The sequence below is a fragment of the Ptychodera flava genome, chromosome 12 (assembly GCF_041260155.1).
Source record: "Ptychodera flava strain L36383 chromosome 12, AS_Pfla_20210202, whole genome shotgun sequence".
NCBI lineage: Eukaryota > Metazoa > Hemichordata > Enteropneusta > Ptychoderidae > Ptychodera > Ptychodera flava.
Window position 1 is genome coordinate 10,541,681 of NC_091939.1, and position 25,692 is coordinate 10,567,372.

The 25,692-nt window shown below is 37.5% G+C and overlaps 3 protein-coding genes across 4 annotated transcripts in view; 2 read left to right on the forward strand and 1 right to left on the reverse strand.

Annotated features, from left to right (window-relative positions):
- The first annotated feature begins 7,176 nt into the window (after positions 1-7,176).
- On the forward strand, positions 7,177-8,936 carry LOC139144962 (retinol dehydrogenase 8-like). Its single transcript, XM_070715814.1, has 3 exons — positions 7,177-7,324; positions 7,485-7,578; positions 7,788-8,936. The coding sequence occupies exons 1-3, from the start codon at positions 7,213-7,215 to the stop codon at positions 8,116-8,118; spliced, it is 537 nt and encodes a 178-aa protein (XP_070571915.1). The 5' UTR covers positions 7,177-7,212; the 3' UTR covers positions 8,119-8,936.
- Positions 8,937-9,247: 311 nt separating this feature from the next.
- LOC139144961 (peroxisomal membrane protein 2-like) lies at positions 9,248-17,790 on the reverse strand. Of its 2 annotated transcripts, none has more exons than XM_070715812.1 (5): positions 17,603-17,788; positions 14,828-14,932; positions 14,356-14,518; positions 13,939-14,058; positions 9,248-12,760 (listed from the first exon to the last, which is right to left on the reverse strand). In XM_070715812.1, the coding sequence occupies exons 1-5, from the start codon at positions 17,716-17,718 to the stop codon at positions 12,692-12,694; spliced, it is 573 nt and encodes a 190-aa protein (XP_070571913.1). In that variant the 5' UTR covers positions 17,719-17,788; the 3' UTR covers positions 9,248-12,691. The 2 variants fall into 2 exon arrangements, with proteins under 2 accessions (XP_070571913.1, XP_070571914.1); XM_070715813.1 differs by lacking the exon at positions 9,248-12,760 and adding an exon at positions 13,371-13,516 and having other exon boundaries at positions 17,603-17,790.
- A 37-nt stretch (positions 17,791-17,827) lies between these two features.
- Positions 17,828-25,692, forward strand: part of LOC139144960 (integral membrane protein DGCR2/IDD-like) — a 29,700-nt gene continuing 21,835 nt past the window's right edge. The window contains exons 1-2 of the mRNA XM_070715811.1: positions 17,828-18,089; positions 20,922-21,065. Coding sequence (XP_070571912.1) covers positions 18,038-18,089; positions 20,922-21,065 — 196 coding nt within the window. The 5' untranslated portion in view covers positions 17,828-18,037. The remainder of the gene's footprint in view (positions 18,090-20,921; positions 21,066-25,692) is intronic.

Consider the following 25,692-nt stretch of genomic DNA (forward strand, 5'->3'; position numbering starts at 1 on the left):
GGAGGTAGAAAGAAAGACTTTTTACCTCCATGATTTAGCCACTGTTATTTAGCACACCTCTTGGTACTTTTAGAACGTCGACATGATGCCTGGCATTTTTCATGAAATTCGGACACCATTCTATCCATCAAATCAATCGTCGTTCACAGTTCCAACAAAGTTTGCTTTCAATTAGCTGTGATATCGCAGCAGTACTTGTGGCGTGTATCGAACGTGCTCTGGTCATTGGGGTCACGCCACAGTCGGTGATGACCTCAGTGACCCTAGCGCGTTCGATACACTCCACAAGTACTGCTGCGATATCACAACCAGTTTTCAATCACCTCTATTTCCCCGTACTTCTGGATTAATCCTTTCAGTTTATGTTTCCCGTCTAATGTGCCAATGTTTTTGGTTCGGATACCAGTGTTCGAACATAATTCTGATCCAGTCGAATTTTGACCGGCGTTTTTCATGTAGCAGCCATATTTGCGGTATCATGTTCTGTCAGGTGACTAAACTCCGCCATCTTGAACAAAATTCTGTTCAAGATGGCTACCCGGTACCTGACCCTATATTTCCCCACGCCCTCTACCGGGGAAATGGGTCAGGGAACCAGACTAGCCTTACTATACAGTGTTGAGAGTAACTCTCTTTGCCAATCTCCCTTTGCCCCTCTTCCCTATCGATGTGTTGAAACATTCTTCCCTCTGAGCCAAATTGACAGGCAACTGATGAAGGACAGGTCTTCTTTTGCTTCAAACAAATTTAAAAATTGCCCACATGGTCTCTGGACAACAGAAAAATTTCCAGAAATTTTTAAAGTGATTCAAAGAATTCAGAAATGTGTCAAGTTCAGCCAGGTGCATTGCGTTTGACATGCAAATAAGGCAACTGGCTGTTGAAAAGTGTTCCAGCCCTTTTGTTTTTTGATTTTTCAGGTATGAAGACCAAGTAGGGATGGGGGCTAGGGTAAACATCTAGAGAGATAACTGAAACTGTCCCCGAACCATTTTGCAAATTGCATGTACAGTGCAGTTTACAAACACGATTTAGGAAAGGTTTTGGACATTCTCATCTTGATGACGTTCAATGTTGAGTTTTAATGCTGATATTTTACCGTAAATATTGCCAAGACTGAACAATACTGACATGAGTGTATGGTAAAAATCAATATTCCACTGCCAATACCAAATAGTCCAGTTTCCTCTCTATCCTCACCCTAAACAACTGAAAGATTTTCCCAACATAGAATTCTGCCAAATAGCATATTTTCATTTACTGCAAGCAATGAACGAGTCATTAAAAAATATTTCAAGGATAGACAGGGACAAGTTTCATGAAAACTATATGATTCCATTACATATGATTTACAGAATTGGTGCAAGGTCAACAAAATGAGATGGAGATTATCAAGAGTAGTAAATCATTCTAAAATCAAAGAGAGTAAACAAAACAAAAAACTTGGGTATGCATATACTGTTGGGCAGGAAACAAAAATATGCTGATCACAGGCCACTTCAGTTCAACAGATAAGTCATGTTTACTGTTATGAATTCTGACGAGATGATAACTGATCATTTTTGCAAGAGTTGCACTTCATTTAATATATCCAGAGAGATGTGCCCAACTCTGTGGAAGTTTGCAATGGTCCAGGATAGCAAAATGAGAACGTTTACAATAGATAAAGACTTGGCTATGTTTTTAAAAAATGTTTTAGACTTTTTTCATTGGATGAATGGCACGCAATCACCGTGGCAAACAAATTTATTTAAACTCCATTCAGAAGAAAGTAAGAGTACTGGCAATGATCTCATGCGAGGTAGTTATAATTTTCCGAGATACGAATAGCGCCCCCAGCGTCGCAATCCTTGTATGCCTCTGTCTTTATTTCTTCAATACAGGCTTTGGTTTATTTTCGTATAGTCGTCTTGATGTGACAAATTTTAGAAGGAGAAGGTTTAATAGAGTGAAAAATAAATGTATCACTTCTCAGGATCTCTTAATTATTCATGGATATTTTATAATTTATACTTGATTGACTGATTAATCACCCCAAAACGAGTGATAAAATTGATGATCAGTTGGTAAAACAGTTTCACTTTCGTAGTGTGTATTTAGCATTGTTTTAATACAGCATTTGGTTATAGTAGTCAACGTTATCTTACAAGAGATCGTGCAGTTAAATTTTCGACGTTTTTCCATCTATTACGACTGCATGCTTGCGGTTTTCAAAGTATAAATTTCCTAACCAAAGTAGTGGATGTCCTCTTATTCGATAAAAATTCGAGTTTTTTTAAAAGAATATTGAGGTTGATAGTGTCACCAACAGTGGCGCAGGCATTATCCATTTGATCTATTAATCGTGCAACAATATCTGTCAGGGCAAGATTCATTGAAGATTGGTGCTATATTTCTCTCTAAAGTCACATTGAGTTTGTAAAAGAACGTTATTTTTTTCGATAAATTTTAAAGAGATAGGCTGCTTGTTTAGAAGAGTTTCAAAAATTTTGCTGAAGACAGGTAAAACTGAAATCGGCCTGTAGTTTCCAACATCCCTTTTTGTAAAGAGCTGTAATTTTGGCAAACTTACTAGTAAACCATTTGTAACGTTACTGTATAGGATTTCATTTATAACTTGTCATGTTTTCCAAGGGTCACGGTTACCCTGTGTGTTGTTGGATTTGTCACAAAAGTACCATTTCCTTGCATGTTTTGAGACTTTCGTAAAAATATTCCTATAATTCATATAACACTCTTTTATATGAATCTTCATCGGCGCTATTTTCTCTTTGAGTTGAAGGAATTTAAGAATGTACCATGTCAAGCATGGTTTATGTATTGTTGATTTACGGCCCGGGCAATTTGACGCGTTCGACTCTACACTGTAATATTTTTTGTAGAAAATGTCATTAACCTTTATTCGGGTCATGACACTCATGAACCAGTTGCCAAGTGACATTCGTCAATTCATTCAAGAAATATTCGCAATTGTACCGAGCAAAATCAACTTGAACCTGTGTGATTGAAACTGTTTAAAAATATGTCTCAAGTTAGTTATTCACAATTTATAAAAAAGTTGACAAGAGATTGGGTAGCTTAGACACACTCCTTTACAACTTTTAACATGAACCAGAAGAGAATTGGCCTTTTTTACGCGTAAGGGACTGGACGTAAATTAGCAGGGGGGGAGGGCCGGGGGGATTTGGGGGAGGGTCACAAATTTTTGAGCCTCTGTTTGGGGGAGGGTCACAATTTTTTGAGCTCCTCTAAGGGGGAGGGTCACAAATTTTTGGGCTTGTTGTCAGTGCACTAAAGGTAGAAAGCAAAATTGTTTGTATTGACAATTATGCTCACATGACATCACTCGCACACTGCCTCTTACTTTCTATTAAGTGCTCATTTCCAACTCTCTGTGTATCTCTTCCCCACCATTATCTTAAATAGGATTGTCTCTCTTGTTGCTATTCTTATCGCCATTAAGGATGTACGAGCGGTACGCGCGCGTGGAATTTGTCACTTCCCATAGGATTACATTGAAATTTGCTGGAAAATCAATTTCTACTAATGTCATTTTCATGAAAATTTGCACAAAGCTCAGTCTAGAGAAATAAATAATACTGATCAAATATAATTATATGGTCACCGCGCTAAATTTTGAGATAAACAGCATTGAATTATTTCGTCCATAGAAAATGCATTGGTGAAAAAATGCTGACTCAGCATTTTGTCTCACAAATGGCAAAATTCATGGTCATTTATCTCACAAACGAGCGCGGTGACCCCTATATTTTATCACACATTTTGATAATACTTACAAAGGAGAATCCAAAAATTGACAATTTAGAGAAATGACATTACTTTTAATTTTACCGATCGTACATCCTTAAGTTTGTAGCAAATCCAATCTATTGTTCCTCAGCTAACCGTGGCACTCTGGCTGCCCAGTGTACATGTAGTGTGTTTCGTTAATAAACATTGGACAGTGTTTTTGCTAAGATTGGGGAACATTGGGAACCCTGGTAAAATTTCTGTTGTCCGCTAGTATGACTGCACTGATATACCGAGGCTAACCCTGGTAAAATGACTTGGGAACCCTGGTAACATTTACCTAGGTACCGCCCTTAACAAAAACACTGCTGGATATTACCACAATATCTTGCATTGTTCCACTGATGTAGTCAATCTTGAACCTATAACTATTTGACAATATTATTTCTCATTCCACTTTTTGTTGATCAACAAAAGTTCCCTCTCTTTCACAAGTCACTTCCCTTTAAAGTTTAAGGCCAAGCTCCACCCTGCATCAGTCACTTTTTAGGTACATGGATTTTAGTTTTTAGAGATACTATTGTTTGAAATTAAGAGTAAGCTTTGGTGTGATAATTAATAATTTTGATTCCAGAAAAGTGATTTTAGTATACTTAAATATTTAGGTACAGTCATCTGATTGGTATGGCTACTTGTGGCATTTTTCAAGTTTATATTGGCTTTACCTCGTGGGTACTATCTTTGGAATGGATAGTGTTCATTTGTGTTGTGAAGGCAGGATATATGACATTTGTTGAAATTTAATGTGGGTAATTTATACAGTGAATCAGCCATGTTGATCACGTATTCAGATTGAGCTTGATTAAATATGGTGATATCCAAATGTCATTTCAGAATATGGAGACTTGATTGGTCATGAAATAGTGTTTGCCACTTCTGTGTCAAATCAGGATCAGTCTATCCTCTATTATCTAGGCTGCTTTCTGTGATATGTTTAAAATGCAAAGAAACGCGGCACAAAAATTGACAAAGTATTGTCAATGTTAAAACACCATAATTTCACACTATAGCATTCAATCCATGACCATACTTTGAATTGTTTGCTTAAATTATTGTTTGAATAGGCATAGCCTTTCTGTTGACCTTTCTCCACAAACAGGGCAACATGACCAAAATTTCTCATTGTCTACTGGAACACATAGTACATTTTGTAAAACTGGATTTGATATGAGTGCAATGAGCACATGTACAGGTATTTTCAGTTCTCTGACTACACAGGTCTATCAGGAATATTATAAAATCCAGTTAACAATGGGGTCATGCACACATGTAGTTCTATATCTGTACCAGGAACACATTTTAAACATACATTGTACTTTCCCATATTTCCTCCCCATGTAGAGATTGAACTGCTCAATACATTGTACATGACCATATATCATTGTTATGGAGATCAGTGTCACATTGTATTTCCAGTATTCCCTAAATTGTCAATGTGACACATTCCAAAATTATGAATTTCACTGATATTTTGATAAATATTAAATTATAATTTCTTAGAAAAAATGGCAGGCACTTAATATAAAAGAAAACATTTGAAGAGCATTACTTATCACAATCACTCTTAATGGAGTATAAGTGTGCTCTAGTCCATTATGAGCCAATTTGGGCATTCATTGTTGGAATTATTGGATGGACAGTCTCTTGAATCATAACATTCCACATCTGCAGTTCAAAGCCAAAGTGAAAGGGTACATATTTACTGCCTACTTTACATGATATATGCAATTGACTTGGTGTAGCAGTCAAAGCCCTACGAGAATGGTAAGAGTATTCAACTATTGGCTGCTTTGATTGCCTCCAACAACGGCATATTCATCACTCAGGTGCAACCACAGTCGCAACGCGAACGCCTATGCACCCGGTAGAGAGAGAGCTCTTTGGGGTAAGTAGTCTTTGCGTAGCGACGGTGGTACACATATCCTCCTAGCGTGTGGCAATATTGCCGTTGTACCTCAATATTTGGACTGCTGTTTAGGTAGGACATCAACTTGATCAAACCCTAAAAGGCAAACCCTTCAGTTTCGGAACTGCAGCTACATAAAGCAATATATGATACCACGGTACTACCAAAAGAGAGTGGTAGCTCCTAGCTTTGCACGGCAGGGCTGTGTGTTACCAGCGTTATACGGCCTAGGAGGCCTTATAACGCGCGCTGGTAACACACTGCAGCCCTGCCATGCAGAGCTAGGTCCATGGTGATACTGATACACACCTGCTTGGGAAAACAACACCGAGACTTGTGAATTGCAATATCAACATCCTTCTGATCCTTAATATATTTTTCATAAGCCAATAAGTCAATCATTTAAACATACAGACCTTTATTTCCTGAAAATGATAGGCTAAAATGTACAGTGTACGTCCAGAGAACTTCTTGGTACAGTGCGAAACTTGTAAACAAACTTGTATGCGTTGAAGGTATTTGAATATTTTTAGAATGATGTTCACAGTCACACTTGGAAGTAGTGACAATTTAGTCAAGTTGTAAGTGAAACATATTTGTGAAAATCATCATTAAATTAAGTACTTTCAATACTTAGACCTCAATCAATTTTGACAGTCAGGAAGAACGGACAGAAATAATTGAGAGAAATTAATGACTTACATGACGAATCTCTGACTTAAAATGACGTTAAAATTACTGTCATTTTCCAGAATACATGTACGTACAAAGCTTGCAGGTCAAGTGCAGAGGGTCAAGTATGATGTGAAATAGGCACAGAAGAAAGTTTTTAAATAGCTTTGAAACACAGTCCCTCGAGAGCTATTCAGCTCTGGGACTATTCGCCCCATAGACGAGTGTACAGAAGCGAGAAATACCCCAAGTCAGGAAATGAAATGGCTATTTCGTATAGGGATTCTGCCCACCATGTCATCTTCGACGTTCGATTTTCCGTGAAAAGTAGCAAGTTCATCTATCATGTAACCGTCGACCGTTCCCTATCATTCTCAAAATTCATACCTGGTACTTGATTTGCTTCACAAACGCTCGTTTCGTGTGACTTTCGGCCGAATTCGACGGACATGTCGCGAAAACATAAGCGTGAGCAACATTCCGGTCACCTTACAGTGGACGTTGGGCACCTCCACTTTACTGACGTTAGCGCCGCGTACCCATGAGGGGTGACTGGAAGGTTGTTCATGCCTTATGTTTGGCGACGTGTCTTCTGACTGGGCCGAAAATCACACGAAATTCATATCTGATACTTCATCTGCTTACAAAATGCTCATTTCCTGTGATTTCGGCCGAGTTCGAGAGACACCTGGCCAAAACATAAGCGTGAGCAACATTCCAGTCATCCCTCATGGGTAGGCGGCGCCAACGTCAGTAAAGTGGAGTTACCCAAGAGGTGACCGGAATGTTGCTCACCCCCAGGTTTTGTGACTATCCGGCATGTGATGGAAACTAATTTTTATGGACCAGTGCAAACGATACAAGCTGTACTTCCAAAACTGAAGCGTCAAAGATCTGGGAAAATCATCAACATTTCCGGTGTATATGGAGTACTTGGTAAGAAAGTCTTGCTGCAGGAATACTATATTTTTTTAAAACTATTAAAAGTAGCCCAGAGGTGGCGGCTTAGAGGACTAAAGTTGACTGAAACATTAATTTTCCCTTATGACTGACATTTTACCAAACAATTGACGTTCATTTGTTCCTTATCCAACAGGACTTCCATTTGTGGAAGCATACAGTGCATCAAAATTTGCTCTGGAAGGCATGTCTGAATGCTTGGTGTCGATAATGCGTAAATTTAACGTATAGTAAGTGCACATTTACTGGTTTCTGCAGGGAACAGTCTATGTTTAGCAAAGTCTGTAGTCATTGTTAGTCTAACCTCTTAAAGAATTTAAAGACGGGAAGAATGTTCCTGAATGTTAGTACGGCCACAATGATTCTTGAGACGGCAAAAAAATTGGATTCATTTTCAGTAATGAGTTCATTCATGCATGAAAACCTCATTTGTCAACAGTGTTAGTACAGTTCAGTTTGGACCTGTACAGACAGATATAAGAAAGAATATGGAGCTTCTCCTTAAGGATATTGACCTGTCCAAAGCAGATGAAACTACATCAGAACTTATGAAAGCAAATACGAGAGCCAGGCAGAAGTTGAGGACCGGTAACACCTGCCAGACTGCAGATGAAGCAGCGAAGTTTATCATTGGTATTATTCAAGAAGATACTCCAAAGTTCCGATACCAACCACCAAATGGATCACACGATATGGTAGCTACAAAGTTGAAAGATACTAGTGGTGAAGAACAAGTACTGTCAACTGTCCAGAGATACCTCACAGAGTAGCAAACAGTATGTTGGCTAAAATAGAGGCATGATTGTGAAACAGATCCCCTTGAACATCCACACAAAAATCGCACTAAGGCTTGACAAGAAAGTTAAAACATTGCTTTAAAATATGCTGGAGACTCTTTTCAGTTGATCAATGGCGTTTAGTCACCGTGGCAAACAGCTTTAAATACTGGCAATGAGCACACTGAGCTAATGAAAGGTTATAATTTTCGGAGATGGGAATAGCGCCCCCAGCAACATAATCATTTTATGCCTCTGTCTTTATTTGTTCAATACAGTCTTTGATGTATTTTCATACATTATTCTTGGTTTGACACATTTTAGAAGGAGCAGATTTTGAATAGAGTGAAAATACATGTATCACTTCTGAGGATCTCATAATTTTTCATGAAAATTTTACAATTCATATTTGATTGACTGTTTGATCACCCCAAAGCAATTGATAAAATGGATTGGTTGATTTGGTAAAACAGTTTCACATTTGTACTTTGTATTTAGCATCATTTTGATACAGCATTTGGTTTACAGCAGTTGACGTCATCTAACAAGAAGTTTGACTTCATGTATAAAGTCTCTCCACTACCTACTCTTTAGAAGTTAGCATTTCAATGGGGCCATTGAATTTTAAGTTCACTGGCACTCATGTACTGTGAACTAGGGAGTACAGATACCTTTGAAACACAGTAAGTGTATGGCATGGCACAGTGCATTGGCAAACATCTTGCTTCATCAGGACTCCCTCACAAAGCAAGTTTTGTACCAGGTCTGTTGGCAACAGAACATCATTCAACAAAAATGTGTAAAAAATGTTACTAAAAGAGAATACACAAAATAATCAGTGCCACTTTGCAGGTGTTTCATTTTTTTGTTGTTGTGATACACAAAACACCAGAAAACAGCAATTTTGCTCCTTTTGCCATCAGTGATTTTTTGCAAAAGGTCAATGAAGTTGCCTTCACTATTAAACCCAAGAATGCTGAAAAATTCATGCTGCTAAGGATGTAATATACTGGTCAATAATGGGAAAGCCAAGGTGTAGATTCTCTTACACATAATGAAAGCCTACTTTACAAGTCTGGTTGATGTCACACCATAATAAAACAGAACAGAACAAACAGCCACATGAAATGATGAGTATAATTAAATTTTACTTTCATATTTGGACAAACAGGAAAATTACATGACTTTTCCTAAAGGGAGGAGGTTGTCCAGTATTTGGCTGAACATATGGGACCCATATAATGAGTCTGTTGCTATGCACAACATATCCCAACATCCCTTGTGCATATTAAAAATTTTAAAATGGCTGCTGAACCAAAACTGGTGACTGAAGCTGAAGCTGCTTCATGTTAATGAAGAGATGCTACAAAAGTATCTTTGCCAAAGTCTTTTAGTGTTTGGAAAGCTACAAAACTGGTGAACTATGAACCTGCGTCAAATGCTGAATTTGCTTTATATTTGCTTGACATTGATAGCCAATTACTCAGAAGTGGCAATGTTTATCTACAAGAAAGTTGCACAGATTTTAATAAATGGGATGACCCCCTCTCTTAAGTTAAAAATCACAATGTATCTTATGCAATACAAGATGGTGAGTTAAAAAATATACTGGTCTTGGACACTGAAATGATTCCAGTCTCTCTCTGGCTATGACATGAAGCACGGCGAACCTGTATCTATCTATTTAAACTCTGCAGAATTAATGTTCATGTTTTGATAGCAAAACAGTATAAAATTTGGCAATATTCAAGTTTGCCTTTGGAAAAACACTTGTTCAGATTTTACAAAAAATCTTACAGAATGGTCGTTTAACATCTTCATGAGTTAGGTTTTTTCTGAATAAATCATCATAATATTTAAACTAACTATTCTGAACAGCAGTGCCATGCTGATCACTGTGTTTGCACTAATACAGATTACCAAATACATTGCCCATTTTTTGCTGCCACTACGAGTAAAAAATCCATCTTTGGTTGTGTCATGGTCCATGATACAGTTCCAGTGTGCTCTATAACAGGAACATGCTTGAAGTCAATTTACTACACTGCCCAGGATCCAAAATCACTCATTATTTCAAAAATTATTTCTTTCCCTTTGTTGAAAAGATATACAACTCTTTAATTCTCCAAAGAAGTACAATAATTTCCATCATGATAATTAAAATTCTTGATACTTGAAGATACAGTAAAAATATCGTGACACTTATAGATTGCCATACCTAAGAGTTTAGTCTGCATGTTTTTTGCAAGTCATTCTCAGTAATATTTGATTTGGTATGTGATATGTGCTACTGTAGACCTATTTAAATCTTCAGAATGATATCACATGAATAAAGTCCCATAGGCAGGAGTGTCTTCCAATGTTGCATATTTTCTTGAATCAAAACAGCATTTAAAGGTATACTGTCACCTTTCCAATTTTGCCACAGTTACCATGGAAAGAGAAAATCTAACCAATCACAGATTTTAAGCAGGTGGCCACTTTTTAAAAACAGCGCCTCACATGGGCATTTTGAATACCAAGGAACGCCCCTTTGACCATATATGGGCATATTTAGATTACAGGTGACTGTATACCTTTAACAATAGTGTATTGATACAATATAATTACAAATAGATGGTGATATAACGTCTGTTACCCATGACAAAACTGAGTCATCTTTCTCATTGTCGCCAGTTTGAAAACAATGATTATGGTAATTATACAAACAGCGGAAACAGAAGTTTCAATTTTATAAAATATGGAAAACATTCCATAAACTGAAAAGTATTAATAGGTATCACTTGCACAGTACAGCACCTGTTACGTCACAAACCTTGGACTAGCTTGTTTCTAATACTGCCATTTTGTGAAACTTTGAAAATAGTTCAGAATAAAAGAAATGAATGATAGTTCAGTAATGTTAAAGTTTTCCTATAGCTCACTTAATTTTGAGAAAAACTGCATTTATAAGATTTATATCCATAGTAAAGCTATACGAAATACTGCTGACTGCATATTTCAAATAATGATGTACTTAATTTACCCCTCTACAATTATATAATGGCCTGCATATTTTACAAGGGAGATAAACTTCCCAATAAAAAGAAATAGCACTCTCCAATTTACTGATTACACATCATGGCAATGAAGGAGACAAATAGTCTTTTCTCGATGTTGATTTCAGGGAATTTCAGTATATATATTTCAGGGCTTTTTGATATAGATTTTCATCGCTTCAACCAAACATCTTGATGAAAGACAATTTTGAAATTAAATGAATAGACAAAATGAAATGAGCATTGATATCAATGCATTGCAATTTGCTCAGACTATGCATTTTCTGGTATGGAGGCATGTTCGTAACCATGCACCCTGGTCAAAAAGCCATCAACCCTGAAGTTCAAGTCCATCCTTTCAATACGGCAGGATCTTTTCTGCATTCTATCTGGTAATTAGATAAATATGTGTTCATGTCTTGTTTGGCCTCGCAAATCAGAGAAAATTAAAACAAAAGATTTTCATATATAAAATCATTTAAATTTATATATTAAGCTACTTTTGTGGCTTGTTTTACAAAAGCCTTGCTCAGTTATGAAAGCTGACCCAGAAAACGTTGCATCCTTCCAAATGGCACTACATCATTATTGAGGACATTCCTAGAAGGTCATATATCTCTATTTCACTCAGATTTGATTTGAATTTTAAGTTTTGAGTATTGTTTTTTTAACTTGCCTTTTGAGTAATTCAAGTTAGCTGTGATTAGATTTATGGCATGAATGACCAATAACCAGGGTCAACAACAGGGTATCGTTTTTATCAAGAATGCAGTGACCTTCCCAAGATGTTTCTCGTAAGACGATGTTTCTCATACCATTTCCCAGTTTACAAAAGCACTGAAAAAAATTGGCAGTGAAAGGGTTAAACCTCAAAGCTTTGAAATGGAACCCAGTGTGAAACGAACAGTTTTTATGTACAAATGGCAGCTTTACTCATATCCTGCCTAGTTCAAAGGTCACCATCAGGTCAATTCAGTTGGTTAAAACCAAAGAGGCATAACATGTCACATATATATGCGTTGCATTTCAACATGGATGAACATTTGGTGAACCCTGAGAACATAGATACTGTTGACATGCTTTTACCATAGACCCTTGAGAAATCTTGAGGGTATATGCTTTTACCAACTAAACCTGCCATGGCATACCATGACAAGTAGGTGAAAAGATCCATGCTTTTGGTTCAGTACTGCCTCTACAGACTTCACAGCGGGGGAAGTGATACTGCCTGGCTGGATAAAATTAATTAGTTATCTTCCCAACAATATAGAAAGTATATGGTCTCCAATAGAAGAAAAATGTTGGTCCTGGTAGTAAAAGTAGTCAAAAAGTTGGCAGAAACAAAATAATGTTATCAAATAGACAATCATAAGTTATTATATTAAAGTTATATATTTGTAGTTTGATTACAGAATTGTTTTCCATTGTTTGTAATTTGTAAAAGAAGGTCGGATGCATGATCCAAAAGTATAAGTAAACTGCTATTATAAAAACTTGCAGCACACTCATTTTCCATTTGTGTGATTGGTTTATCTTCTCTTCAAAGCCAGGTATATGTTCCATCCAAGTGCAACTCCATTGCCAAACAGTACTCGGTACTGAAAATGAAAGGTAATAAGGTGGTATAACTCCCAGAAAAATTCTCACCCAGCCATTGGGGTTAGGGTTTGAGATTGGGCAGGTTAAAGTGTCTTGTGGGTATCATGTATAGGTGTTAGTTGGGTTAGAGTCTAAGTGTCCTTTAGTTAATGGTGCACAGGTAATTGTCCTGGTACAAATACAAATACAGAGCAGGTATCATAAACCTGTGAGAAAGTCAAGTTCACATTTTATTACATGCCTTGATGTGAGTGTGAATCGGTGCGTTGATTTGAATAGGAACATCAAGGGAGTTAGCGGGCTGTGTGAACAATGTACAGACTGGTTTCAATAGTTACCCGGTCTGGTGAAGCCCTTCAACATTTTCGACATCAAGGTAGACGCTTAACACCAGATGTAAAATATCCATGCACTCACTGCTATTTTTACTGTCATTAAAGTCTGTTTGATACTGGTTGATAATGGTACAATTGTTTGAGAATGCCCTGCATGTAACTAAATGCCATATAGCGTTAACTGTGAAGAGCCTAGAGGCATGTAATAAAAATTTGACAGTTTGCCCTCCTGGCGTTGGGCAAAATGTTACCTGCTCTCTGGCACATAAACTCATGTATTCAGGCAATAATATTTAGTACTGACTCTTATGCTGGTTCTCTTTCTTCACTTGATGAAAATAAACAACTTATGGGAATGCCTGAGTTATACATCTGTAATCAGTATTTCAGTTGTACACGATTGCTCTCTTTTACCAATATCTATAGTATAAGAGGGATAACTTTGTGCAATATCACAGACACTCTTTACCAAATGATGTGCATTATTAAAAGAAGCATATGTTATGATAGCGCACATGTTGTTCAGTGTGTTTATTCTGTAATTCATTCTTCTCATTGCTTTTCTCATTCTTTGAAGGAATTTGCTTCGAGTATAATCTCATCATGAATATGCAAATCACCCACTTTGAAATTATCAAGATCACAAAGAAAAACAGCATAGACTGTTATTTTCTATCAATGGAAGCATCTTTCTCACTCAACACTGAAATACTTCTACATTGCTTGGAGATGATAGCATTACAATTTTTGAATGTACATTTGCAGTTTGCATCTTTGACAATTTAACATGTCATACAGTATATGCTAAATAAGGAGTGGCCACCGTGAAATCTTAAACTGACCTCCATGGGAATATAGTTGATATTTATATACTGCAAGATCGTCCACACTTTCCAATTCATAATCAGAGCTGTAATGAAGGTGTCTTTGATTTTCTTCACAGCTGCATCATGACCTTTACCCTAGAAAAGTAACATTTAAGGCTCATGTAAATTTCACACCAAAATAATTTCTTACATTATATTTCCATATGATACATTTCAATGGGAATCTTGCACTTTCCTTTAAGGTTCTATGGGCATTTTCATGTCTCTCAGAATGATCTCGAAGAAAGTGAAACCAGTGAAAAATACATATGAAACTCTTCCTGCTTGGGGTTGTTTTAATCCAACTTCTCAAATTTTTGCGTTTGCCACCGAAATTCAATAGCTGGAGTACATCACTTAGAAGATCAAATCATTGAGAAAAGCAGTACGTACCTCCAATATTGGCACAAGATAGAAGAAGAGCAGCAAATATGGTGGGGCTAGGACAAATCTGTCCACAAGTACTTTCTTAATGCCGGGATAAGTCGTGTTTTTCGGTACCACCTGTTCAAGCACTTTGTAGAAATGATGAATGAGTGGTCCTGTCACCACAAAACTGAAAAAAATTCAAAAATATTAATATCTGGTCCCTATCAAATGTCAATTGCTATTTTAAACTATTATTCATTTGAGGTCTTGTCTATTACATTTATATTCTTCTGCAAGATGCTTGGGCTTCTGTTTGATGACACACATCACAGTATCTCCAAAACCTGGATGAGGACTGAGCATATCTGTGATTCAAAGACCTGATTTAACACTTTGACAATCTACCATATAATATTGTCTATACCAGGCAGGAGACAGTCAAAGGGTGACACCATTATGTGGAGGGGAGAGTGCATAATAATATTAAGGCACTTACCCAAATGAAGCTAAAGCTGCAACGCTTCTCCATTGAATTCCTACAGGTTTGCCTTTAGCTATGATCCTCTGTGCAATGATATCACCCAAGGCACTCACTGTTGCGCTGTGGACAGAATTTATACACTGCTGACAAGTTTCCTGTATGCATTTCCCAGAAGTTAATGTCGTAGGCGACAAATCATATACATAACTCAATAAAAAATGTCACAAATGGCTATTAAAAAAGAACTTCACAGCGATTTCATGAAAGCTTGTTGAACAGCTGCAGGACTGTTGTGAATTGTCTATAGACAGACAATAGCATGAATATTTTAATTGAGAAATGATACAAAAATGATCTGAAAATTAGTGAAAAGGACATCTTACTGAAAACCTATATGATAAGATATGATAAAATATGATGTGATATGATATGAAATGATATGATATGATGACAATGACATAACATGTACTGCAGTTGTGATATGAAATGATATAACATGATACAATAATATATCCATTGAGGGGTAATCAGATGCGCAAACACTACAATGTCTTCCTGCATGTACTATCAACACACTGATAATTTTTAACCTTGAACTGATTGAAATGACCAAAAAGAAATTACCATATTGAATCTGAATATGGATTGCAGAACTTAAGTACAATGTGAATTATTGCTCTTGGTGAAATTGAGTTTGGAAAATATATCAGTATGTTGTTAACTGAGATGGCAGATTCATGTCACATGTACATGCAGTGTTTTCTCTCGGCTGCACAATCGCACATATTGCACAATTTGAGTCATCATCTGCCCTGAAAAAGTTACTGACAGCTCGGAAATTGTGCACAAATCACAGCGAGCAAAGACGTCCATGCCTATGAAGGTGACCCAAGCCACTTATGTGGAGTGGCCATGCCCACGCGCATAGTGTCGTGACCTGTGAATTTGCTGTTGTTTCTAGTCATAATATTCCCTCAGAAAAGACAAAATATCGCCTGTCATTCAGCTTTGGTGACGTGCATGATGTGGAGTGTACGCATGCAAAAGAACAGCCAACGATGTAGTTGCAGTTCAGTCTCCATGGATACTGGTGCAATTTTATGTTCATGTTTTGATACCAGTAAAGTTTGAAAGCAGAACTTGAAACACTGTATCAATGACAGAATTATGAAAAATTTCAGCTATAGCATTGTGTAGGCATGCTGCAGTGATGATCTCAATCGCAATGAAAAGCAATAATTTGATTACTCCATATTTTCATGGATTTAAACCTCCGAATTTGGAACAAATCATGTCCAGGGGAACAGATACATAAAATTCTGAGTCAGCTAGGTAAAGCTTTGGGTGACAAATCGAGCGAAGATGGAAAGCAGCCGAGCACATCACAAGCTGACAAACATCATGATGTCAATGATAGTATAGGAGCTGCATGCAACATAGAAACTGAACTCAGTTACCATCGTTATGATATTTGGGAAGCATTTTCTAGGAAGGCTAGAAAATCAGCATCAACACTGCCCTCAAAATGTTTGTTCTGCCCCTAAATTTGATGAAGGGGCACAAAGTACCCCTTTCAATGAGTATATAGAGAAAACACTGGTATATGGCACTGTTGTTAAGTTATTTGGGCATCTCATACTGGCATATACGGTAAATAAGAAAAGAGCTAACTCACTGACTCATACAGTAAACAAGTGGCAAATTTACTATACTCTTTATACTGGTGACTTATTCCATGTTGGGGGAAATCTGCCAAGCCATAACAGAGTTTTGCGGATGACTAGTAATTGACTTGTTGTTGCATCCTCATTCAATAACTCTGTGGGTGTAGATAAGTACTAAGGTAGGCTTATCGCACATGACTTTATATAAGGACTGGTCAGAAATGTCCTTTAATAATTGTCCTTGTACTACTACCAGCTTCAAAGGTACTGAATATGAATTTTGGTTTACCTTGTTACCTTTTTAATGACAGGTTTAAAAACTTTATGAAGAAAACTAATACAACACTAATAGTATTAACAAAGTACAATCACACATATATCAAATCATAATACCAAAGCTTTTTTGCTTGATTCCAATTACATTTCCTGAGAAGCCGCCAAATCTGATGTGCACAGTATCTTGGAGGACCTTCCCTTTACTAGTAAAGTTATGCGCCTGAAGGGCGCGCTGAAAGCTGCAACTGAATGATGCCATTTGTGATTAGATGCAATGCATTTTAAGCGAGTATGACCCAGTGGTCAAAACACACTGACACCCCCCCCCCCCCCCATTGAGCATTTCAAAAACATACTGACCTCCCCATAATGAATGAATCCACCCCTCCCCCAGGCTGAAGAAACTGACCAGTTACTTACTAGGAAGTACATGTGCATTCACTTTCTCAGACTGAGAAGAAAACAAACTTTAACTCAGTTTCACTTGCCCTTTGGAGACTACAATGTTACCCACTTTCTTTGTAGATCACGCGGAATACTTCATGTCTGATATTTGAAATTATTTGCAGGGTTCAACGTTCGACCTTTGAACTCTGTGCATTGTAAGCCACTGGCTCCAGAAACTATGAAGCCATCCGTGTGAGCTCCGGGTGTGAGCCTGAGACAGTCTCATAGTGCAGCCTACGGATGGGTAGTCTGCTCGATCAATCGATCGTCTATACTGGGTGCTCTGCACTCTAACTTACTAATAATTGATCAAGCATGCCAGCTCGAAGTTTTGCCGTCCAACCCCACAACCCCACCGAGCCTGCCATTTAGACCAGCCATGGATGTCCATGGACCAGCTTACCTCGTAAGGGCCTTTGTCACAACAGGTCGTTCGCGGAGCTGCTTTAAATATGCTTTTATGATTGTTTCAATGAGTTGTTGATCTCTCTTCTTTTCTCTACTTGCTTCTGAACTCATTTTGCTAAAGTGGACCAGTTCGCAAGTTCGCTTGGCTTCCGCTGGGGTAAAGAAAGATCAGGTGATCCAATCAGCTGACCGATTAGATATATTCCCGTTGAGTTCTCGCGTTTTGCGAGACGCAGTTTTTCGGGCAGCCATATTTGTTGTGGCTGAGTACATAAAACCTATATGATAATTGCTTGGTAGTGCAGTGAAAGTATCCGTCTATATCGTTAATCTTCCCGTCGTAGTCAGAAAGGTCTTTTCTTCTGAAAACGAGAGTCACATAAAAAAAAGAACAGTGTCTCCCTTGGACATGATTTAAAGGAATCCAATCATGGAAAGTGTAATATGGAGACTTACTATTGGGATAATTTTCGCGTTGAAAGGTACAGTACTTTTCTGTAAAATTTGATGTGCTTTTCTATCTATGGCTTCGCGCCATAGACTTTAATTTGTCGGCACACCGTGTAAGGCACCGTCCGACACCGAGAAGCTGTATGATCTCTGTCAGTTTAAAATCCGTTGTCCGCATGACCCTTACTGGTGTGTGTGTTTTGGTTCAGTGTTCAGTTCAATGTAACGAACTGGAGTCCGGACCGTTGTCTGAGCAGAGTTCGTGTTTCACTGCCCATGCCTTACGTAGACCCAAGTTTTCCGCTGTTCAAGCTTCACGCTCACGGGACGTGTCCATGTCAACTTCCGTAGTGTCTCGGGCCATTACTGTAACACTTTTGTACATTTTTCATATGTTTCCGTCATGGTTCTGTAAAGATTTGATGAGGACACCTCGTGTGTTGTGAAACCATTTTGCTGTTATGTTATTATTCAATGGCGACTTAAGAGGTAAACAATAAGAATTAGGGTTAGGGCGATCTTTTTACATGAGTATTCCTCACCAACAGTGTACAAAAAATATGAGGCCATTGTAACATCGCAAAATGCATTCACGTTGGGGTGTTGTTTCAGACCTTTGACTCCCTACTTCAATGTTTTCTCCCATGGGCATTCCCCCGTGTCCATGCCCGCACATGATGAGTGAGGTGGGGTGTGGGTGGGTTATGCAAATTGGTATCCCATCCATCACTGCACTGCACTATCACTGCACTGTAGTATGCTTCTGTTGTCATGTGCACATCATGTTTCTAATAAGGGACGACTGAAAATATTTCACATGAGTCGGTTACTTCAGAAATGGCAATACAAATATGACAAAGGATACTGTACATGTCAGCAGATATACATTGGTTATCAGTTCGTGAGTAGGCCTATATAAAAATAGGCATAGCTACATACGGTCACTTTACTGAGCACATATAATACTGGTACATGTATGTAGTATCTTAGTCCTATGCAACTATTTGCATACTGCACATTAATTTGACATAATTGGCATACTGGTATATCTTAGTAAGGGTGTTTTCTTTTACTTTCTCAGTGCCACTGCAAATGAGCTACTTCAGCATTGATCTGACCAACTTTTACAAATACAGTGAAACCTGTACTTATAGACACCTCTCTAATTAGGACACCTCTTTATCAAGGGCAGATTTATATAACCAAAAGTTGCACTTTAAAGAGAATTTCAACTGTCTATTAAGGACACCTCCATATTAAGGACACTTTTCCATTCCCAAAGGTGTTCATAATAGACAGGTTTCACTGTTGCTTCATTTTTTGTAAAATAAAGAATACAACAAAGCCAGAGAGAGAGATAACAATGCACCTGCATATCAACTTTTATTTTCCGTAGTCAAAAGTTGCTAGCACACTCCTCTGTCTAAAGAAACTGCCAATGGCCAGAAGGCAAGCAAAGGAATCATCTGGGAAACCAAATATATTATGACATGTGCAACTGAAAACATGTACTGTTATTTGAAAGGGTCCGTAGTTGTAACTTCGATAATTTTTTATTTCTTACGTAAACTATGTGTGAACACTTACTATTTAACTTGTCAACACAGCTCTATGCATGCAAAATGCACTGTTATTGTTTACATTTGAATTCTAGTCTAGACCAGAATTCTCTTGTCGACAATAACTATGCTGGTTATACAAACCGAGTTTACAAGCTCAATTCTGTGTATTCTGTGTTGTATTAATTAAATGTCAGAAAAACTAGTTTCTAATTACTTCCTGTGAGTCTATTGCCAACAATTATTATAACTGATTACAGTAATTCCTTGTCTCCTCCCTGTGTGAGTGGACCTACACTGTACACTGGGTTGAAGCAGATTGTTTTGATTTTACATTTCATTTACTGCATACCAGGGATTGATGATCATGTATCAAGTGATCCGGAATGCAGGGTGGGAATCATATACTGTTCAGGCCGAAACCCTGCTGTGTTGTTTGAAAATTCCGTCATATCATATCATCACTGATGGTTTGTGAACCACAATATCACGTACAGTGCATTTGACAGACAGTGTAGAATGACATAGCATAGCAAAAAATATTTACGCCTATCACCAGTGATAGATTCATTGCAGAAGGTGATGGGAAAATGTTCATGTTTGTAATAAATCATCAATTCTGGCACAAAAAAAAAAAACGTCAATGTCATATTCTCCTGACTCATAGCATGTTTTGTATAGACTGTGATACACAAACACTGGGGTTATACCAAAGTACAAATGTAACAGGGTAAATCTTTTCTGTTTCCCTTTATATGATAGGACAATAGTGACATTTTACAATATTTTCATTGTTTTGGTTCCGTGAAAGCAGTAATATGTTTTATTATTCTTTTCTGTAAAGCATGTTGAAATACAAAGAGTTAGTCTTGCCAACACAACACATTGTATGTGATATTGTTGACGATTGAATTCTTGTTGAGACTAGAATTCAGAAGTCAACAATAATATTGACAAGTTGAAGCAGGACATTTTGTTGTGATTTTTGAATAGAACAAAATACTAGTAGACACTACATGAAAAGTTAGCGATTTATGCTCTGATTGTTGAGATTGTTTTTTTAAGGTTAATTTTCATGTCTTTACCAGTATAATTGTTTGCAGACAATTTGAGATGCTGGCTGTTTCTTGATCTTGTGAGATGCATAGAAGCTGTTATCAGATGACGTAACCAGCCTCAGATCTGATCGTGATCAAATTACCTTGTAGCTAATTTCTATTCCGCCAAATTTAGTAAATTAATCATGAATGATAACGCTCATTTAGTGTCATATTTTTAATATTTGTATGTTTTCTATCTCTGTAGGTAGTTATTTAGTGGCATCGTCTGTGTCACTGCACGACAGCAGGGGAGCTGGTGATTTGACAGGCATAGATGATGGTACTGGGGTACCAGTTGGTGATGTTGAGTTACCTAATGATGTCGGTCAGCTTCCTGAAATATATCCTGGTAAGTAGATCAGTTTGTCCAGGGATCAGTTTAGAATGTTTCCTCAGCAAAGAGAAATCCTCATGAGTTCCCCCTCCTCCACACCGTTGAATAGTAAACACATTATAAAGCAAGATCCTCACCAGTTCCCCCTCCTGCACACCGTTGAATAGTAAACACATTATAAAGCAAGATCCTCACCAGTTCCCCCTCCTCCACACCTTTGAACAGTAAACACATTATAATAAAGCAAGGTAATGATAATGGTGTAATGTGCACTTGTTCCCACTTAAAAGTCAAGTTCGCTGTCTTTACAAGTAGATAAACAAATGATTGTGCTTGTCCATGATGAGAGAGAAGTTCAATAATCTGGATAATTACATTATGGAAGTGCAGGGACTACCAGTAATTTTCTGAGCCCGGTAATTGAATCGTAAGGCCATAGATATGCCTGTGTCATGGTGAAGCTTGATATCCTCATTGCCTTCATTCCGTTCAAAGATGAACGTTTTTGAACATTCCATGGTTTTATTTGTAGGATGATAGAATCTCCAATATTTGCCACTTTTGAGTATATGCTCTTTTATTAGAGTGCTTGAAAACAAGGACATTTTCATCCTGTACCCCCTACAGTATGTTAAATACACAATATGAGCCTTGCAAACACTACAAATTTTGTACGTGTAATATCATTGTTGGCCAGTGCATTTTAAGCATTATATGTACCCTGAAAAAAGTCAAATTTCTGTCTTCAGATTTTCCAGTATTTCACTAAGCAGTGTCTCACCAGTACACTACCACATGAACGATTTGTGTCACTATTTGTTTGAGGTTGGGCTTTTTACGCTATTTTGACTGGACTAGTCTACTTTATAGTCTGGATTAGAATTCACGGTCAACAACAACAACTTGGTAGTACACATTCAGGTTAGGCTTTTTACGCTACTTTGACTGGACTAGTCTACTTTAGGGAGAACCATTTGATTTCTGGGGGGGGTATGGAGGATTTTGAGAAAAAAAAATTTGTCGCCAGGTGAGATAGAAGAAAAAAAAATTGATCCTGCCATGGCCTGAGAAAAAAAAAATTGTCATAACAGACAGAAGTGAAAAAAAAATTGTCACAATGCACCAGAAATTAGCAAAATTTGGAAACCCTATTCTCATGTATTCTTTGCCGGCGCGCCGCCATAGGCGGCGCAAATGTTTTTACCACAAGCAATTCTTATGTTTTTTCCCAGCACTTATGATATAAGCATGCATAGGTCTACTTACACCTCAGTGCACTCAATGTTTTCCTTCCCTTTCCTGACCCAAGAAATCATATTTCAGGATTTCTGTTGCAATATCTCAATGGCATAGGCACTATCTAAAGGGGACTTTTTGACTTCTGTAAATTGTGAAAATTTTAAAACACAAGACAGGAGTCAATAAACTAGTGTTAAAATCAATATAGTATTCTCTCAATATAAATATATTAGGAAGATGTACAAGTTGACAATGAAAAATTGAGGAACAACAAATGTAATGAAATACAAGGGAGAGGGTCACTAAAAAAATTGAAAACTTCAGGGGGCGTTACTCAAAATGTGGAGAGGAAGAAGGGGACGGGTTACTCAATTTATTTTGGCGAAATAAATTGAAACACATCTCAGATTGCACCATTGCACACATCCATTTCTCAAAATTTTCAATGCGAGAGGGGGGCACCCCCTCTCGTGCTCTCCCCCTTGGCTTTTCTAACAGTGTTACTGAAAAGACAAATTTAAAATACCTATCGGATTGCAGCTAAACTGCACCGTGGCGCACATCAATTTCTCAAAATTTTCCCAGGATCTAGGACAAAACTGAACTGTTGTGAATTCATCCTTAATTATCACAGAGACATGTTTCCATTTACCTCACTTCAATGACCATTTTGATTGTTAAACATACCATATTCAAGCTTTTCATTAGAAGCTGGCAGCTGGAGAAATGACACAAGAAGGTCACAAATTTTCCGTTCCTGTATATTTATTTATCTTCAGTCTCTGGCAAACAGAACTGTTTTTCACAAATTGTATTGTCATCGTTTGGTTGTTGAATATTGTGACACAAACACTGATCATGCATAAAATGTAAAAATATTGCAGTGTTCAATGTCATTTGCCAAACAGTTTTACCAAATGCAAAATAACCTGAAACTCCTCTCAGATTGCACCATTAAACACATCAATTTCCCAAAATTTCCAATACGAGAGGGGAACATCCCTTCTTGTGCTCTCGCTCATGGCGTGTTCTAATTGTTTTACTCAGTAAAAATAAAAATTAAAAACACCTCTCAGATTGCACCAGACTGCACCATTGCACACATCAATATCTTAAACTTTCCATGCAAGATACGGGAAAGCCCACTGTGACACTTTCCCCCTAAGCCTCTCACGTGTTCTCCCCCTGTACTTTAAATTCTGCCCGGTCAGATATCCTAGTGAAAACCTTGTCATAATACCCATCCAAATTAAACAATATACTATATGGTTAGATACTGCGTGAGCTTTTATATCTTTATTTTATTGTGACTTGCAATTTCATTTTGATGGTTCACCTTTTTTGAACCATCATGAGATAACTGATGATAGTCTAGCAGAGTACATCAGGATTTCAAAGGTCTTTACTGTTAAATTGCTGTATTTTGTAAATTTTACAAATACATGTATTTGTATTTAACTTTTCTAAGTGGGGGGATCAGTCAAAATTTCAGAGTTAGAGAGGGGAGTTACTCAAATTCATCATGGTTGACGGGGGGGGGGGGGGGGGGGGGGGGGGGGGGGGGGGGGGGGGGGGGGGGGGGGGGGGTGTCACTTGAAATTTCTGAGTTTCAGGCCGTAAATAATTACGGCTCCCTTATATACAACGCATCACAAACTTGATGACAAAGAAAAAAAAATTTGCATTGCTACTCCATTTGAAAAAAAAAATTGATGCAGCTCTGACAGTAGAAAAAAAAAATTGCTGTCACTGTGACAGGAAAAAAAAATTTGCTCCCATACCCATTTCCTCCATACCCCCCAAAAAAATCAAATGGTTCTCCCCTTATAGTCTGGATTAGAATTCACGGTCGACAACAACTTGGTAGTACACATTCATACAGGCAACTTGACAGTTGAACATAGGGCACTGTGGAATGACTTCGGCAGTGAAACAAGAAACTACAGTTTACAAACAGAATTAAAGCAATCATTGAAAATTGCATCGAAGTCAGAGCAGCTAGAGCAAAAAATATGTCGTAGTCTGTTTGTATAATAGGGATTCATTTTGTGGAAATACCGGCACAACACACAAGATAGTGCCTACTTGTAAACTCCTGTAGGTTGGTAAGTATATCGGTTACTGGATATTTAGCACAGTGCAGTGTTTGCTTTGAAAGTCAAGACTGGCAATATAATAAAGTGAAAATGATTGCAAAGATGTCAGAGAATTTCAAAAACATTTCATGGCCAGGCTCTCTCCAGACTAGAGTTTGCATCTGTCGTCCTTGTAATGATTATGTCCAGTAGTTGCACAAAGATGCATTCAGTGTGTGGAGAGTAACCTGCACATGTGACGATCCAATTTGGTCTGATGGTCTCATAATCCAAAAATAAGTGTCATCTCCTGGCTCATAAAATGAGCTAGGCAGTCCATTAAGTTTTTACCTGACAATGTTATCCAATCCATGTTTTGATTACAGGCATACTACATTACTTAGCAGGATAGGAAATAGTCAATGTACTGCCAAGCATATGATAAAAAACTGAGATTTTTTTGAAGTCACTGTCCATATTGATACAGGTTTCAGATCTCACAAAATTGTGTGAAGTTTTATATGCCATCCCCATAGGAACATGTCCTTCCTGATCTGCTTTTACTACACTGCTGCAAATGTCAAGTTAATTTGCATAGCGTTCAAAGTCACCAGTGTACAAGAGAAATGAAAATCTATGAAGCAAAACAAGATTGTGTTTTGCAATTATTGCTGTGATATTTACCCATGTTTAGCGAACATAAAAAAGCTTTGAAATTTGATGAATATCACAGGGGATAAAATTTGAGCCCAACCAAGAATTTTTATAATTTCTGTAATTGATGATCTGTCTGTTATGTATGCATATGTTTGGAATATCCATGGATATGGATGTGCTGGTGCGTGGGAATTTTCTGGGTCACTGATGTCTTCAATGGCAATTATTGATCAGGTGATTCATTTTGAAAAATCAGCAAACACACTACATACACCATAGTATTTGCATATTTGCAGTCTGTACATGCTTTGATTTCAGTAATTTTAAAAATAGATGAAAAAAAATGGCATTTTAATATTAAAACATCAGCAGACTTGTAATGATGGAATGTTATTCTACACATATGACCTTTCTGTGCTGAATTTGGTTAGCGCAAGTCTTGTCAAGCAAATTGGCTTGCTACATGTATGTGCATGTGACGGCTGCAAAGCATTATAATCACGGTGCACAGCTGTTGTTTTGCAAAAAATTACTTTACACACTGTACCATAGATATATATGCTGTTGAGTAGTGTGTTTCATAGATGTACACTAACAACATCACAAGCAATTGATTATCTAAGATATTGTTTGTGAGAAACTGCATTCATTGATATAATTCTGATTCATAT